This window comes from Natrix helvetica (assembly GCF_964273705.1).
Source record: "Natrix helvetica genome assembly, chromosome: 2".
NCBI lineage: Eukaryota > Metazoa > Chordata > Lepidosauria > Squamata > Natricidae > Natrix > Natrix helvetica.
In genome coordinates, this window is record NC_138552.1 from 48237343 (window position 1) to 48253236 (window position 15894).

The following is a 15894-nucleotide window of genomic DNA, read 5'->3' on the forward strand; positions in this document are numbered from 1 at the left end:
TTTGTCACTATTAAATGCAGTGACTCTCACTGCCTATCTTTTCAGCATTAGGTTGAGGTTAATGTTTCTTCAGTTCTTCTGTAATATATCATCTTCTGAAGAAAAGCTTTAAGAAATACAATCTGTACAAAATATTTAAAGTTTCGAAGTATCACCAAAAATGTTTTGAAAAATATATTTTGGAAATTCTTGAAATTGATCAGGAATAAAACATATATATATATAATGGACAATTTGGATAATTAATAGAAATGACAGCACCAAATTTTGAATGATATTGCAATATTTTCTAACATGTTTGAGAATAAAAAACACGTACACCTTTTTTTCTGCTGTCACTGCCTGAACATTAAATGCCAATCACGCATCATTTTGTGTATCAAAATTGTAGTTACTCCTTTAAGTCCGTGCACTCCATTAAAATCCAAGTTAATATCAAGGAAAGGTTATTTTTAAATTTATTTGGCCTGTGCACTTTTTCAAATACCTTTTGCATGCCACTTAATTCTAATCTTTTTTTATTTCCCTTCTTCCCACCTTCCTGTCTTTTCTTGAAATGTCCCTCTTCTGGTAGCTGGTTTGAATTTCAGGTACCTGTTTTTCTCTTTCTCAGACACCACACGTGGTTCTGCTGTTAAAAGGTTTTCTATCACATTTGCTCGACACCCAACCAATGGTATGTTTTGCTTTTATTTAAAAAAAAATATTCCCTTGCTTCATCCCCCTCAAAAATGGGTTGGATATTATTTATCCCACTATCTTTCTACATTCCATCTTAAGCACATAGACATTTGTCCAATTATTAGTTAGGGCAATTGATTAATCCCTTTTCATATATTAATTTTATTTTTTTTAATTCACACATCAAATCTTTGGGGGAAATAATATGAAAAAAATAATTCAAATCTAATTATACATATTCATCCAAATGACTCACACAATGAATACATCTTAATACATGTTTTTTTTTAAACATTCTGATCTTAAAGCTCCTTGGACTCTCTTCGTAATATTCTTTGCCTTCTTGCTGCATTAGATATTTTCATCCTGAACCTTTGTACCACAGCATAAAAAAGTGTCTTGCTAAATCAGGTCAAAGTGCATTTTCTTAAGCATTTTGTTTCCAATAGCAACCATCAAATGGTGTTGGGAATCGCAGAAGGCAAAAAGGAAAAGGCATTTCTACTTCTTTTTGTCTCAAACACCCCAAGCTACACTGCCTTTATACTTGGTCGACTGTTTATTTAATTTCATTAATAGCTATTGATAAGAGCACTCTGTTAATTTAAATTGTTATTTGAAATGAAATCTATCAATCATCTTTTGTGAAACTGCATTGCATTAAAATAAAAGTTAAAGTGGTACACTATACTAACAATAACACAAGTTGTTTCCCTCATTTCAATCTTTTTCCCATTATGATGGAACCAGATTTTATTTAATCAATATATATTAATCAATATATCGCTGCATTCCCTTGAAGACTGTGAACGAATTAAAAACTGGTTTTGTTGTTAAAATTAGATGATGTGGAAAAATATCCTTTTTCTGTTCCCATATGAAACAATTTTTACAAACTTTGCCAGAGTCAATCCTTTTATTACAGAAACTGAACTAACTGCCCCATAATAATAATAATACTGCCCTCAATCCTTAATTCAAAGCTTTCCAGTACTATTAAGTAAGAAACATCAATAAGTAAAAAGAAATGTGGGCTCTTACTGAAGTTACAGAACTAGTTAGTTCTGTAAGTTAACTCTTTGATACATTGATTACTAGAAACAATTAAAAAATGCAAGAAGTACTTGACTTATGATCCAGTTGTGGCCGGAATTCTGGTCACAAGTCGTTGTGGTCATAAGTCGAATTACCATGTGACTGGACTTGATTTTATGACTGTTTTTACAATGATTGTTAAGTGAGTCACTGTGGTTGTTAAACAAATTAAATGGTGGTTAAGCAAATCACGTGTTTGTAACTCCAAGTTTATCCAATGGTTGGTTTTTGCCAGAAAATGGCAAAAAAATGGTAAAATATGATCATATGACCACAAAATAGTGTACCAGGTTGTAAATTGTCAAGCAAGTGAACTGTGATCATGTGACCATAGAGTGGTGCAGCAATAGTAACTTGAGGACAGTTGTAACTTTGAGTCCATCATAACTTCAAATGGTTGTTAAACAGCAGTCAAAAAGCAGTGACTACCTATAACAGATCTCCTTTAATTATGAAAAACATTTATAAAGACAATTTCTGTATATTATAAATCTTTGCATCAATTTGGAAATTGAAAAACATGTTTGAACTCTTAAAATTAAACTATCTAAAAAGAGAACGAAGCTTAGCGCGATCATGCAAAGCAGCAAAGTTGGATTTTTCATGTTAACTATTTACATATTTGCATAATTAAGAAAATTCTGTTTAATAGCTAAATGCATTCCATCTAAATTATGTTCTTAATATACTTTATATATTATGCACAACTACATTACAGAGCTTCCTCTGATTATTTAATATGTTTCTTAGTATCTTTAATAATTTATTGCATGCTTTAGGTATTTATTTGAACGTTAAAGACGCTCTCCAATTCATTGGTAGTGACTCTTAGGGACAGAGGCGTGGTTTATTGTCTTTTCCTCACCTTTTCATTGGAGCCTCTCCCTCTCTCTCTCGACTTTGGTAACCCTAACCTTTTTTTCAGTCTTTCCCCTTTTCTCATCTTGAGTACAAGAAATATGGTGAAATCAGTACCTACTGACAGTGCTTTACCTTATTTTCTGGGCCTCTATGCAGAGCATCCAGACCTCTATAGGTGCTGGTCGGTTTCCTCTGAGGAATTTCTAGGCTCCAGTGGTATGTCTTTATAGCTTTCAAATGTAAGATGACAGGGTGGCTTTTTTGTTGCTGCACTAACCCTTTCATTGTCTTTCTTGTTAAGATATAGATACATATTGCAATAAAAATTACCCTAGAACTATTGTTTAATTAAAGCTGCGCTTGTTTTAAAGACATTAACTTAAGAAGGAAGTTTTCTTTTCTTTTTTTTCACAGAAACATCCTCTTAGGAAATATCTAAAAAGCATTTAATAATTAGATAATAGAACTGCTAAAGGTTGAGTATATGTGTGACTACTTAGTTCCCACTGTAGAGCCAAGGAGAGATGCTAATTATAATAAAATTTTCCTCTACATTTTTTTCAAGGTACTGATATCTTAAACATTTGGATGATAGGCATGAGCTCTTTAAGACAAAAAAATAGTTTGCTATAAAATTCCTTCTTGTAATCCTGGAGTTACTTGTGCTTATAGATTTTTGTCTGGTAAAGAAAAGCTGCAGTTCTTGTGGAATTTACTGTAATGCAAAGAAAGGGTTTGCGCTTGCCTGCATGTATACTGTTGTAGTTTATTTTACCAAGTATTAAATACAATTAATTTGAATTATACATAGAAACTTAATTGCTACAATTAAACCAAATGCCCAAATATCCTTAATAAATATTACTTTACATATGAAATATTATAGGTTTAAAAAAATAAAGAAGCAAAAGTGGTATTGAAATCATTGAGAGATTATGAGTTAACATTAATATTACATTTTAAATGTGTCCTTGAACAACTACTTCAGTTGAAATCCTGTTTTTGAAACAAATGCCTTGAAAATATTTTGGCAATCTAAATTGAATGAAATACAGTTTCGTTCTTTAAACTGTTAATATATGGACATCATTTTGTGGGGCACTGTCACAATCAATTCATGAAACTCCTTCAAATCTCTCATATATGTCTGTATGTATACATATCCACACAATCAAATATTTGTTTAGTTAAGTTTTCTTACTCATTAAATACTAGAATACCTCTAGTTTTGTCTGAAATAATTTTTGTATAATTAATGAGGACGGTATTATTTAATATATGTTAAATCTTGCATGTTGATGTTTTATGAAAGGACCTTTCTTAAATTTTAACTCAGAAATGTATAATTTATTTTCCTACTTGGGTGGGAAACACAGTTTCATTGGTTATAGAAATAGTCTTCCGATATATTGCAACATTAACTTAACTAATTTTTAAATAGGGCTTCTGCTAAAATGCATATATATGTGACTGTAACTACAGCTATGTAAGTGATGGTTAAATTGCTGCCTAATTTAAAAATGCATGTTCTATTACGTTTATATAGAATTATGAGCTTCATGTGAAATAACCTATGAATCCTTTGGTCTAAGTATTACTTTAGTTTGTGAAGTGGTCAATGTATTTATATTCAGTGTATTCATATGTATTTACATATTTGAGTGAGAGCCAGAGTGATTTTTGACCATTCTTTATTCTCATGTTTGACATGCAATATCTCTCAAAATTTACAGATTTTATGATGAAAATCTGTGGGTTTTTTTTCTTTTTTAGGCTTTGAATTATATTCCATGGTGCCTTCAATTTGTCCTCTAGAAACTCTCCATAACTCCTTGTCTTTAAAGCAAGTGGATGAATTTCTTGCCTCAATTACAGCCTCAACCTCGTGTGAAAATTTACCAAATACATCTACACCTTCCTTTCGTAATTATTTACTATATGTTCTATTTTTCAAACTGCAAAACATTGCTAAGTGTAAACAATTCATTAAAATATCAGAATTAGCACTTTGAGTTGCTTTTACATATCTCTTTATATACTTAAGATTTAGAAAAACAGAATCTAAGACATAGATACGGTACAAAACGGTGTCCAAGATAAATGGTCATGAAATTCCAATTACAGAAGGGGCTAGCTTACAATTGTATTGATTTGCTTGTTTGTATAGATTTAAAAATACTTGATTCCAAACAATGTGGAGTACATATTCCATCCAAAGGCCTGTTGAAACACTGTTGGTGACCAGTCCTTTAGTGGATGACAGTTTCCAAACAAACATGCATTTCTTATTTCTCCTTAGCTTTAGCATTTTGATAGATTCACTCAACTGAATCTTGCTTAGCAACGATACTGTGCAATTGCCAGATTTATGTGTTTAGAATGTAATATATAATAACAAAGGTTATTTCCACCTCTACAAATACTAAAAATCCCCAAAGTTAAATTGCTTTTCTCAACATTCTCTTGTTCAAGACTACTTTTTAAATCAGTTTCACCTTACCTCTAAAGTCCCAGCAGAATTTACAAATTTTTCCATGTGCTAATTTATGTGATATTGTAATACAGGTAGTCTTATGACCGTAATGGAGCCTACCTATTACGGTTGCAAGTTGTGATGGTTGTCAAGTGAGACACCTATGTGATCATCTTGCTTAATGACCCCAATGATCCCTGTTCTCCCTGTTCCAGTTGCAGCATTTTCACAGCTCTTATGTGGTCTGTCCTAGGCCTTCACCATTTCCTGCGGCACTTCATGCTCTGCTTACCAACACACTGAGTTCTTACAGGCCTTGGACTTGCTTTCTCACCTAACTGAGTCCCTGCAGGCCTTGGTCCTGCTTCTTGACCTACTGGGCCTCACACTCTCATCACCCATATCACAGATTAGTCATTTATCTTTTGGCAGATCTTCAGTAATCAGCAGTTCTGCCACATGGTCTCCTTACACATTGACAGCCATGTGACATCAGCCTGGAAGTGGCTGCCATTTTGGCAGTGGCGGCAATGAATTGTAGCTGTTCCAAAATGGCACCCACTTCCAGGATAGTATCACATGACCTCCACTGTATAGAAAGGTCCTGTGGAAGAGTGGCTGCTTGCCAGAGATCTATAAAAAAAGTGAGTGACCAATCCATTATGGGGTGGAAAGTGTGGGACCTAGCAGGGTGGGAAACAGGCCCAAGGCCTATGGTTATCAGATGAGACAGGGTGGGGAAGGGGAGATAGGTGGAGGGTTCTGCAAGCTTCCCTGTGGTCTGTGGATTGCTAAGTGCTCAAATTTTGTTCACAACTGTAGAGGCCCTGTAGCAGCCGTAATTTCAGGCATGGGTTGTAAGTCCATTTGGTTGTAATTTTGAACAGTCACTGAATGAATAGGCATAAGTCAAGGACTATCTATATACAGGGGGCAAGGTGTGGACCACCAGTGGAAGACCCAGATTCCATTCCATGGAAACTCACTAGAAGATAATATATATAATGTATCCTGAAAGAGCAAGAGATAAATCTAATGAATTAAAAAAGAGAGTAAACCTATACCTAAATATACAACAATGAACAATATCCAGCTGCTCATACTGATGACTGAAAATTCCAGAAAGTGTACTTCCACTACCATTCCAAAGATGATCTATCCAACGTTTCAGTGGTGTGGCTCATGATCTAAGGGACTGAAAGAGAAGAGGCATGCCAAAGTCAGGTTGAGTAATTTTATTTCTTAAAGATTTACATAAACGTAGAACAACAGAGTTGGAAGGGACCTTGGAGGTCATCTAGTCCAACCCCCTGCTCAAGCAGGAGAGTCTATTTCAGACAAATGGTTGTGTCCAGTATCTTCTTGATGGGGCACCCACAACTTCTGAAGGCAAGCCATTCCACTGGTTGGTTGTTTTCACTGTTAGGAAATTTCTCCTTAATAGCGATGCTCAAAAAAAATGTGTCATTTTGTTACAGAACTTCTTATCTTGCCCCTGTTAATCTTTTAGGTTCTCCATCATTTATTGAATCCATAACAGAAAGAAAGTGTTCTTTAAATACTTATACCCCTGCTAAAATCCAACCAACAACATTTGAAGACTTTGCAGGGCGGAGAGCTGTTGAGAGAAGCCCCTCACGTAAGTAATGCTTGAAAAAGTGTACATGTTCTCATATCAGTAAGGTTTTTAATTGGTCATCTCCCCCAGAAACCAGAGGGAGTCCTTGGGACCTCCCTGCTGACTTCCCATTGACTTTCTAGGGAAGACAGCAGGAAAGATTGCAAATGGTGATCACATGATTGTGGGGCATTTGAACAATTGGTCATAAGGTTGCCAGCACCTAGATTGCAATCATGTGACCACACACTGCAACAGCTGTCTCTGTTCAGGAGCATCGTAAGTTTGAACGATCACTGAACAAATGTTTGTTAAGCAAGGACTAAGCAAGGACTATCTCTGTTTACAATTGTGCTTAATTAATACTCAAATGGAAAAAATAGTTTGACTTATGAAAATGAAGTACTGTACCATTTTTTTTGCTTGCACCAGTGACTTGAAAAAGCTGAAAAAAGAGATGCCCTTTAAAGTACTATATAATAATCATATTTAATATAAAGCACATTTTCAGGGTCTTTTACTTGTTTTGAATGCTCCAGATGTAGTGTCCCCCCATATCTTGCAGATCTTGCTTTAACAGGCTATAGTTGAAAGTATTTTGTGTTACATTGTGGCTCATAAAATCTTGGCTTTCTTACTACCGATCGATCATTTGCTAGAACTGTTCAGTTTGCTTCCAGCCCCTTTCCTTTCTTGGGATTCTATTAAATATTGCAAGTTTACATTAAAAGCCATATGTGAAGCCAATTATGTAAACATTTCTGTAAGTTATGCATAGCTATAATTTTAACTTTAGCAGAGGATTATCAATTTTTAAATTGACATGTGATGTAAAAAACATATCCAGAGGTTTTGGTTTTAAGAGTGATTCAAAGAGGTAAATAAGTATACATTTAAATAATTGAAAAATGTGAGTAAACTTTTGATCTAATCAGGTTTGGCAAGGAACTTAGTTTTAAGCCTTAAGAAGACTTTCAGCTGTTCTGATTTAGTTTTGTTCACAAAACATAAGCATATATTTTAAAGCACCATTCTGAATTTAAATCCAGTTATTTACAATACAGTGCAAATTTCAAATGGACTGGGTATTATGGAAATTTTTGAACTCATTTGTAGAAATTATTTTGAACTCCGATTGAGGCATTATGGATTCATCTTAAAATTTGACTGAAATAGTATTTTGTTTCTGTACAGGTGCCACTTGCTCTTCAGTTCCTGATATTTGACTGTACCATTAGAAGACAAAAAGGATTTAAATAATAGTAGTGTAATGTTAGTAGTGAAATGCTTTCTGAAAAGGAATTAAGCACTTCAGTCAAAACTTGAAGGAACACTTCATTGCCTCTTCTATAACGAACAAACCATTAGAGAAAAAGGCAGTTTTTGAAATCACGTTTGCCACAAAGAGTGTTTCATTGTATATGAAATAACTTCTGGAATGCATAAGTTGTATATTTTCAGGTTAACGGTGACTTCCTTTCTAAAATATAAAAAGCAACAAAGTTTACACTTGTAATTTTAAGGTACAGATAAATGTAAAAACTGCACAAAATATTTCCATCTTTGTTGTCTAAAATATGCGCACAATGCAAAACCAAAACAGCCTAGCATAGTAGTATTGTATTGCAGACACAGTTAGAAAGGGAGAAAAGACAAAGATTTTAAAAGGTCGTTATTTGGGGACAGATTTACAATTGGCCTTTTAAAAGTTTACAGTAGGCCTTTTTTCATTTCCAAGAAATATTAACATGGCTCCAGTTAATGGCTACTTTTCTGAATACTGATCCCTAAACTAGAATTTAGCAATTTATATTTTATTTTTGGTACTCGTGCATGTTGTTTGACTTACAGATGAAAACTGTTTAGATTCTTGGACTTGGAAAATGCAAAGAAAATTGAACAACCTGCTGTAGAAATTAATACTCTAAAGCTAACGTGTCATATATTTTGAGTCATATAAGCACGAATAGCATCTATATAATATTGTACAATTGTATCGTTAAAAGTTAAATTTGGTTTCGGGTCACAGATCAGCTTCACTGAAGATTTATTCTAACTTGACAAAAGTCAGGGCCATCAAAACAAATTAAAAAGAAAACATTTTTAATGCTAATGTAGCACAGCTAATGGTTTCATAGCAAATATTTTATTTCTATTTCATGCATGCTCACTACTAAGTTAAAAACTCATTCTCACTCTATGCCAATTATTTTCTCTGTCAGCAGCAGTTGTATAGGGAACAAAATCTTGGTCTTGACTTCATTCCATTTAGTTCATTCATCTGTCAAGTGCAAGGTTTAGACTGTAATCTCTCTCCATGCTTCAATTTAAATATGGCTTCTGGAAGCCTCACATCCTTCATATTATATCAAGGTACCTTCTAATGAGATTTCACTGTAGTAATTACATAGCTAAAGGGGTACTCTCCAAAAAGTCATATACCCATATATTAGTATCTTGCCCTAAGATGACACCTGGCCTGCTCAGTATTGGTGTAGAAGTACCTCTTACTTTTTCCTAATTGAATATAAGACATTTTGGGAGTCAGTTATGGACAGTATATACATGATTTACCGCATTTTTGTTTACATCAATATCTGGAATTTGTGCAAGACTATTCTAACCTATGCTTTAGTATAGGGCATGAGTTAATTTTGATTGCATTATTTATGAATTTATTTTGTGTTTACATACTATCCAAAGGTTTGGTTTTTTTTTTAAAAAAAAGTTTGCCGCATAGGTTTCTGCAGAATACTGTTTAAAAGTATAGTCCTATAGAAGCATAACAGGGCTTTATAAAAGCAGAAACAGCTGGTCTGTTTACATTCATGATTGTAATTTTATATATCTGTACATGCTGTAATTTGTCGCATTTCCAAATGAAAAGAAATTGCAACAAAACCAATTCTATGAAATTACTGTTTCATCATTGAATGTATGGGTGTAACCAGTGCTGGGATTCACTTACCTTCCCTACTGGTTAGCAAATGTGCGCGTGCTCTAGCCGCCACCACTACTTGTTCGCTTGAACCAGTAAGAAGCGGAAAATAGGAAATAGGCATATCATTGATTTTTTTATTAATGCTTACTGGTGGACAATGTTTAAAGATAATAATCAGCGTTATCAGACATCCCAAAACTGGAACTCTGCTTTAAAAAAAATATTCAGGTTTGTCAACATCTATATATTAGTTGTCTTTTGACTTCCCTTATATCCTGTTCAATTATTGAATGGTTAATATGTTTTCAGTCTATGCAGTAACTCTATAATTTAGGAATGGTAATATTTTCCTTTATACTGCAAGAGGCCTGGTTTCAGTGCCTTTATAAGAATAAAAATACTTCTTATTCAGTAATTTTTCCTAAAAGTGTAATTGCTTATAAAGCTTGCCATCACATTGCTGTGCCTATTATATGGGATTATATAAGCAATTATTAAGATACCAAATATATGATGGGTTCACAATTCTCATTGCATTTCATCTAAAATACAGGTTTTTAATATGGACAATGTTTGTCTTGCTCACCTATGAATGTATATGTTATATTCTGTTTTTCTATACAAAATGTTGTTTAATTATGTGTAACATTCCAGTCAACCAAAGCTTTGCCATAAAAATACAATGTGCTCTTAAATAAAAGAGTCTGCAAAAAAAGCAGCATCCATTCTACTTGATCTTTAACATGATTTTTTGTCCTATTTGACAAATATTCCTAAGAGACTGAATACAGAATTACAATCTTAAGTAAATGTAAATATAAGAGCTATCGTTACAGGTAGTTCTTATTTAGCAACTGTCTCATTTAGCAACTATTCAGTTACAACAGTGATAAAATGGTAACTTTATGATCAATCCGTGCAATATAATCTTCACAGTGCTGGATAAGGGTCAACAGAATTCAAGAGGTTCAGAACTTAGTCCGTTTGTGGCTATGTAGAGTCCCTAGGCTGATTCCTCTTTTAATTCTGCCATTCCTTTTCCTACAACAATAGTGTATTGAAAACAGCTGCTCTGTATTGTTATCAAAATAATATGATACTTTGGTATAAATTTATACATGAGTATAAATACCGGGCACAAGTCACTCTGAGCCACAGTGCAAAATATAAGAGGGATAATCTCTTTTAATTGACAGATATACCGTATGTAATATTCTGGATGCTTTTTCAGGATATCCTGTTCTTCAACTATCTGAAAGAATGTGACACTGTAGATCAAAATCTGTTTACTATTACATAAGAGTGCCAAACACAGAGTAATGGATGGAAATTATAGGAAGGCAGATTGATTATTAGAACACCATTTCCTAAAAATTAGAGCAGTTTAACAATAGATCCAATTAATCAAGTAGTTGTGGGTTCTGTTCCCTAGATCTGTTCAAGCAAAGCTTAGGCAGTGATCTATTGGGAATGTTTGCTTTGATGTTGTTAGTGACAAGGGAGTTAGATTCACAATGTTAAATGGTCTCCTTTAAATCTGTAATTGTAAACAGATGGTTCTTGCTCTATCCCTAATGTGGATCTTTCCACAAGACTGTAAATACCCTTTTCTCTTTTCCTCTTTTTACCTTCATCTCTCTTTATATTTTTGTATTTTATGCTTTGTAAAAAATTAATAAAATTTTGAATGGTAAAAAAGGACTACATGACAGATAAAATATTTCAACATTAGAACATCTAACCTATTCATTAATCAAAATGAAATATTTCTAAGATTCTTTCTGTGCTCTAGTTCTATTGCTAGTAACACAAAATAGACTAAATTCAAATTTTCTCAAAAAAAGAAATTCCATTTTTAAGTCAGTCTCATTTTAGAGTACAGCCACCTTTGCTCATTACTGTTACTTTATTACATTAGCTCACTGCAATAGAATTAAAGCCATTAAATAACTCAGATACTATAAGATATACTGTATAAACTTCAAAGATGGGATGCTAAATTGTTCATAGGAAAGTATTTCTGACCAGTAAAGAATCCCTTTTTTAAATTTGGCTCAAAGTATATAATTAATTACATTAGATTTGAGTGACAGGAAGAAATTTAGTAAATGTAGTATCCCACAGATTATTAGTGGTATCCATTATACAATTGTAAAGGCATAGGAATCAGAGATTAGGTCTGTGGCATATGGATGCTAAAGCCTATTGTGACTGATGTTTTGCTGGTATGAGCCAGACATGGAGTGAAGGAAAAAGTAGTGTCCCTCCCACACCCTCCAGCTTAAATGTGTTCTTGAAGGATAGCTGGGCTGTTATGGATGACCTGACCAGGGGCGAGGAGGTGAGATTTTGAGTGAACAATCCCATTGGTAGGGAGAGGTATATAAGTGTTAAAAACTATTGACTGGAGGACTACCGACCTCCTCAGTAGCTGCAGGACAAGCTCCTGGAGTAAACAAGAATTGGAAAAGAAAATGGGTAGAGAATAAAGGTTTATTGCTGCTGTGGAAGGAGAAGCTGGAGTGAAAAGTCTGCAGAAAAGAGGGAAGAGAAGTGTCCATGGCAAGTGTCAGTTCTTATTTGGAACGTGAAAGCCCAGAGACAAAACTCCATATAAGACCCCAAACCAGTGTTTCTCAAACTTGGCGACTTTAAGTCCTGTGGACTTCAACTCCCAGAATCCCCCAGCCAGCTATGCTGGCTGGGGGATTCTGGGAGTTGAAGTCCACAGGACTTAAAAGTCGCCAAGTTTGAGAAACACTGCCCCAAACCATGGAAGGCTAAAAAGGATCTGGCTGGTTGCAGGCAATGGCTTCCCCCAAGATCATGAAAAGAACACGGATAATCAGCTGCCAATACAACACTCCTGGTTTTGCAAATTAACCATAGAATTGCAAATAAAAATAAATTTCTAAATGCCATTCACAATTTCTAAAATGTTCCTAGAACTCTATTTTTCATTTTCCATTATTTTTTATGAAGTTTAATAATATTGAGTGGATATTCTCAATCTGCACGACCCCAAAGTCACTATGAAAGCTTGCATTTTTATTTGCCAAAGATTGTAATAAGCATCTTTAAAAAACTCAATGGAAACATAGTCTGCTCAAATAATAATCCATCTGAGTTTGGCTTGACCTATTTTTCTACAAAACAGGCCGTTAAGGAATGAATTAGACAACAAAGCGAAAAAGTATAATTGTAAACAAGTGAGAGCAGTATGTGAATGATCTCTCTCAAAAATAGCAACTGGTAGAAGGATAACATAATGCAATATATAGCATAATGCAATATATTTTCATGCTTGAGTTGAGGAAACTGTGCAAATGGGCAGCCCACATACACTTCAACGCTCTTGCATGTGTTTTGCTGTCATAAATTACATTCATAAATTACATATTCATAAATTACATGCCATAATAAATTACATGCCATAATTGTGTGTTGCATCAGATTTTTCTTTAAATATGAAATACTTTTCAAAAAGTTAAAAATAGGACAAATGTAACATTACTCAATTTGCTGCATTAATTTGCTATTACACAATTACATATTGCAATATAACAAATTATCAAGCAAAAAGTAGTGTCCACAAAAAAACATTACGCAAAATGATACCATTATCTTGCGTCATTAAGTCACTGGGCAAAGAATACACTTTAGAACTTGTCTCAGACATCTGTCACAATTATGTAAATTATGGTTCATTATTATGGTTGTTTGCATAGTCAGCCAAATGTTTATATGGGATTTGATATTTTTATTCACCTATTGAATCCTTCTGGGATAGGCAGATTTGTTATTTAATACTATTAAAGGTATAGTCACATGGGATTTGATATTTTTATTCACCTATTGAGTCCTTCCCAAGGACCTGGGATAAAGCTGTCTTTTGCAATTGACTGATGATGATTTTGTCAATGTTACAATACAATAGTAGAGTTGGAAGGGACCTTGGAGGTCGTCTAGTCCAACCCCCTGCCTAGGCAGGAAACCCTATACCGTTTCAGACAAATGGCTATCCAACATCATCTTAAAAGACTTCCAGTGTTGGGGCATTCACAACTTCTGGAGGCAAGATGTTCCACTGATTAATTGTTCTAACTGTCAGGAAGTTTCTCCTCAGTTCTAAGTTGCTTCGCTCCTTGATTAGTTTCCACCCATTGCTTCTTGTTCTACCCTCAGGTGCCTTGGAGAATAGTTTGACTCCCTCTTCTCTGTGGCAACCCCTGAGATATTGGAATGTTGATTGTGTTCAAGTAATGCTTCAGTTGTTTTGGAGTTTATTATTATTATTTACTAGAAGTCAACATGGGCTTGTTAAAAACAAGTCATGCCAGGCAAACCTTACTGCATTCTTTGACAAAGAGTCTAAATTAGTGGATCAGGAAATACTGTGGACATAGTTTACTAGACTTCAGTAAGTATTTAACCAAGTAGATCACAGCCCATTTCTATATAAGATAGAAAAATATAGGATAGATAGTATCACTACCAGGTGGATTTGCAACTAGATGATCAACTGTGTTCAGCAATCCTCAATGAAGCTACATCTAAATGTAGGGATACTGCATGTAGCATGCAGTGGAATATAAGGTTCTGTCTTAGGCCCAGTATTCATCAATGTTTTCATAAATAATTTAGATGTGGTGATATATCAAATTTGCAGACCACCCCCAGCTGGGGAAAATATCCAAACTTTAGAACAACTCATGGCCCGTGGGCCAGATGTGTCACGTGCTGGCCCCGCCCAGTTTAGCGAAGGGGAAAAAAGTCCCGATACGTCATGTGGCGCCACCGTGATGACACCCCTGCTTTAGAATATAAACTCAAGATGCAGAAGGATCTTGACACGAGTTGAAAACTGGGCACTACCTAACAGAGTTAGGCAAGAAGAACTAAATGCACAGGTATAGTATCAGGCTCAATACAGTAACTGAGGGGGACTAGGTGTTCTAGTGGACAACCATTTAAATATGAGTTCAGCAATGTCCTGGGCTGCCAAGAAATCCAGTGCAATGGTAGGCTGCATCAACAGAAGGATAATATCAAGATCATGTGGCAAATACAAGTTGTAAGAAAAGATAAGTGATGGTTTTAGAAACAGTGCTAAAGGGAACTAAAGATTTAAAGCAGAAGAAAAATACAAACCTGATATCAGTTAACACTGGGATTTACAGAATGATATAAAACACTGTAGTATCAGAAACATTAAAGGATATATTTGAAGAATGTAGCTAGAACCACAATATCAACACTGTCAGCAATGGTATCAGCTTCTATGAATGGATTATTTCTAAAAGATGTAAATGAAATAACAGATATAGAACAAATTTTATCTGACAAGACAAAAACTACAGAATGTAGTACTATCAATGTCCAGCCAAGAGAATGTTTTTAAAAATGTTTTGCTGGATATACAAAAGAAACTGACTGAAATTTTAAAAAAACAAAAGGAAAATACAAATACACTAAATGACCTGTAAAATGTTTTCATACTGAATCTATAATTCTGGCAAACATTTATGGACTTTTTGCTGATACCAGGATTGAGAAGTTCATTCTGGATGCAAATCCAGAAAATATTTTCTGGATGTGCATATAGATAAGATATGAAATATGGATGAAGAGATAACTTGTTACAAGGGTGAAGGGTTATTTGTTTATACTTGGCCTGGCACTTTCTTAGTTCTACCTCCCGGGGATTTATTCATTTTAATTGGGTTTGGGGTTTTAAAAAGTTTTTAATACACTATATACTATATTTAATATTTATTATTCTATGTACAGTCTTGCAACCTCCTCCACCTACGTATTTAATTATTTAACTGTTTTGTATGTATTTTATAACGTATTTTAGTGACTGTACACCGCCCCGAGTCCCTTTCGGGAGAGGGGGCGGTCTATAAATATGAATAATAAATAAAATAAATAATAAATATACTTCAATTGTACTCAGATCACAGAGTTTAATGGAAATTGAATTTTTACCTGTTATATGAATAAATAAATAAAACATGGAAAAATTGTTTATACTTGTGATGAATGTTGGAAGTAACTTCTTTATGTATGTTTCCTGCACTTTTTATTCTTTCCATTCTCCTTTATTTTGTGTATAATAATTTTACTAGTAAGGGTATCTATCTATAAAACTAATCAAGTTGGAAACTAATCAAGGAGAGAAACAACCTAGAACTAAGAAGGAATTTCCTAACCGTTAGAACA

The 15894-nt window shown here is 34.1% G+C and overlaps 1 protein-coding gene across 6 annotated transcripts in view; it reads left to right on the forward strand.

The window, feature by feature from the left end:
• The window catches only part of PPIP5K2 (diphosphoinositol pentakisphosphate kinase 2), a 58166-nt gene extending 47766 nt beyond the window's left edge, over positions 1–10400 (forward strand). For 3 of the 6 annotated variants that reach the window (XM_081942162.1, XM_081942164.1, XM_081942165.1), the window contains 3 exons: positions 4411–4560; positions 6621–6749; positions 7923–10400. In XM_081942162.1, the coding sequence (XP_081798288.1) occupies positions 4411–4560; positions 6621–6749; positions 7923–7954 (311 nt within the window). In that variant the 3' untranslated portion in view covers positions 7955–10400. Of the gene's footprint in view, positions 1–574; positions 677–4410; positions 4561–6620; positions 6750–7922 lie in introns of all 6 variants that reach the window. The other 3 variants (XM_081942160.1, XM_081942163.1, XM_081942161.1) reach the window with 2 other exon arrangements.
• Positions 10401–15894: the final 5494 nt, after the last annotated feature.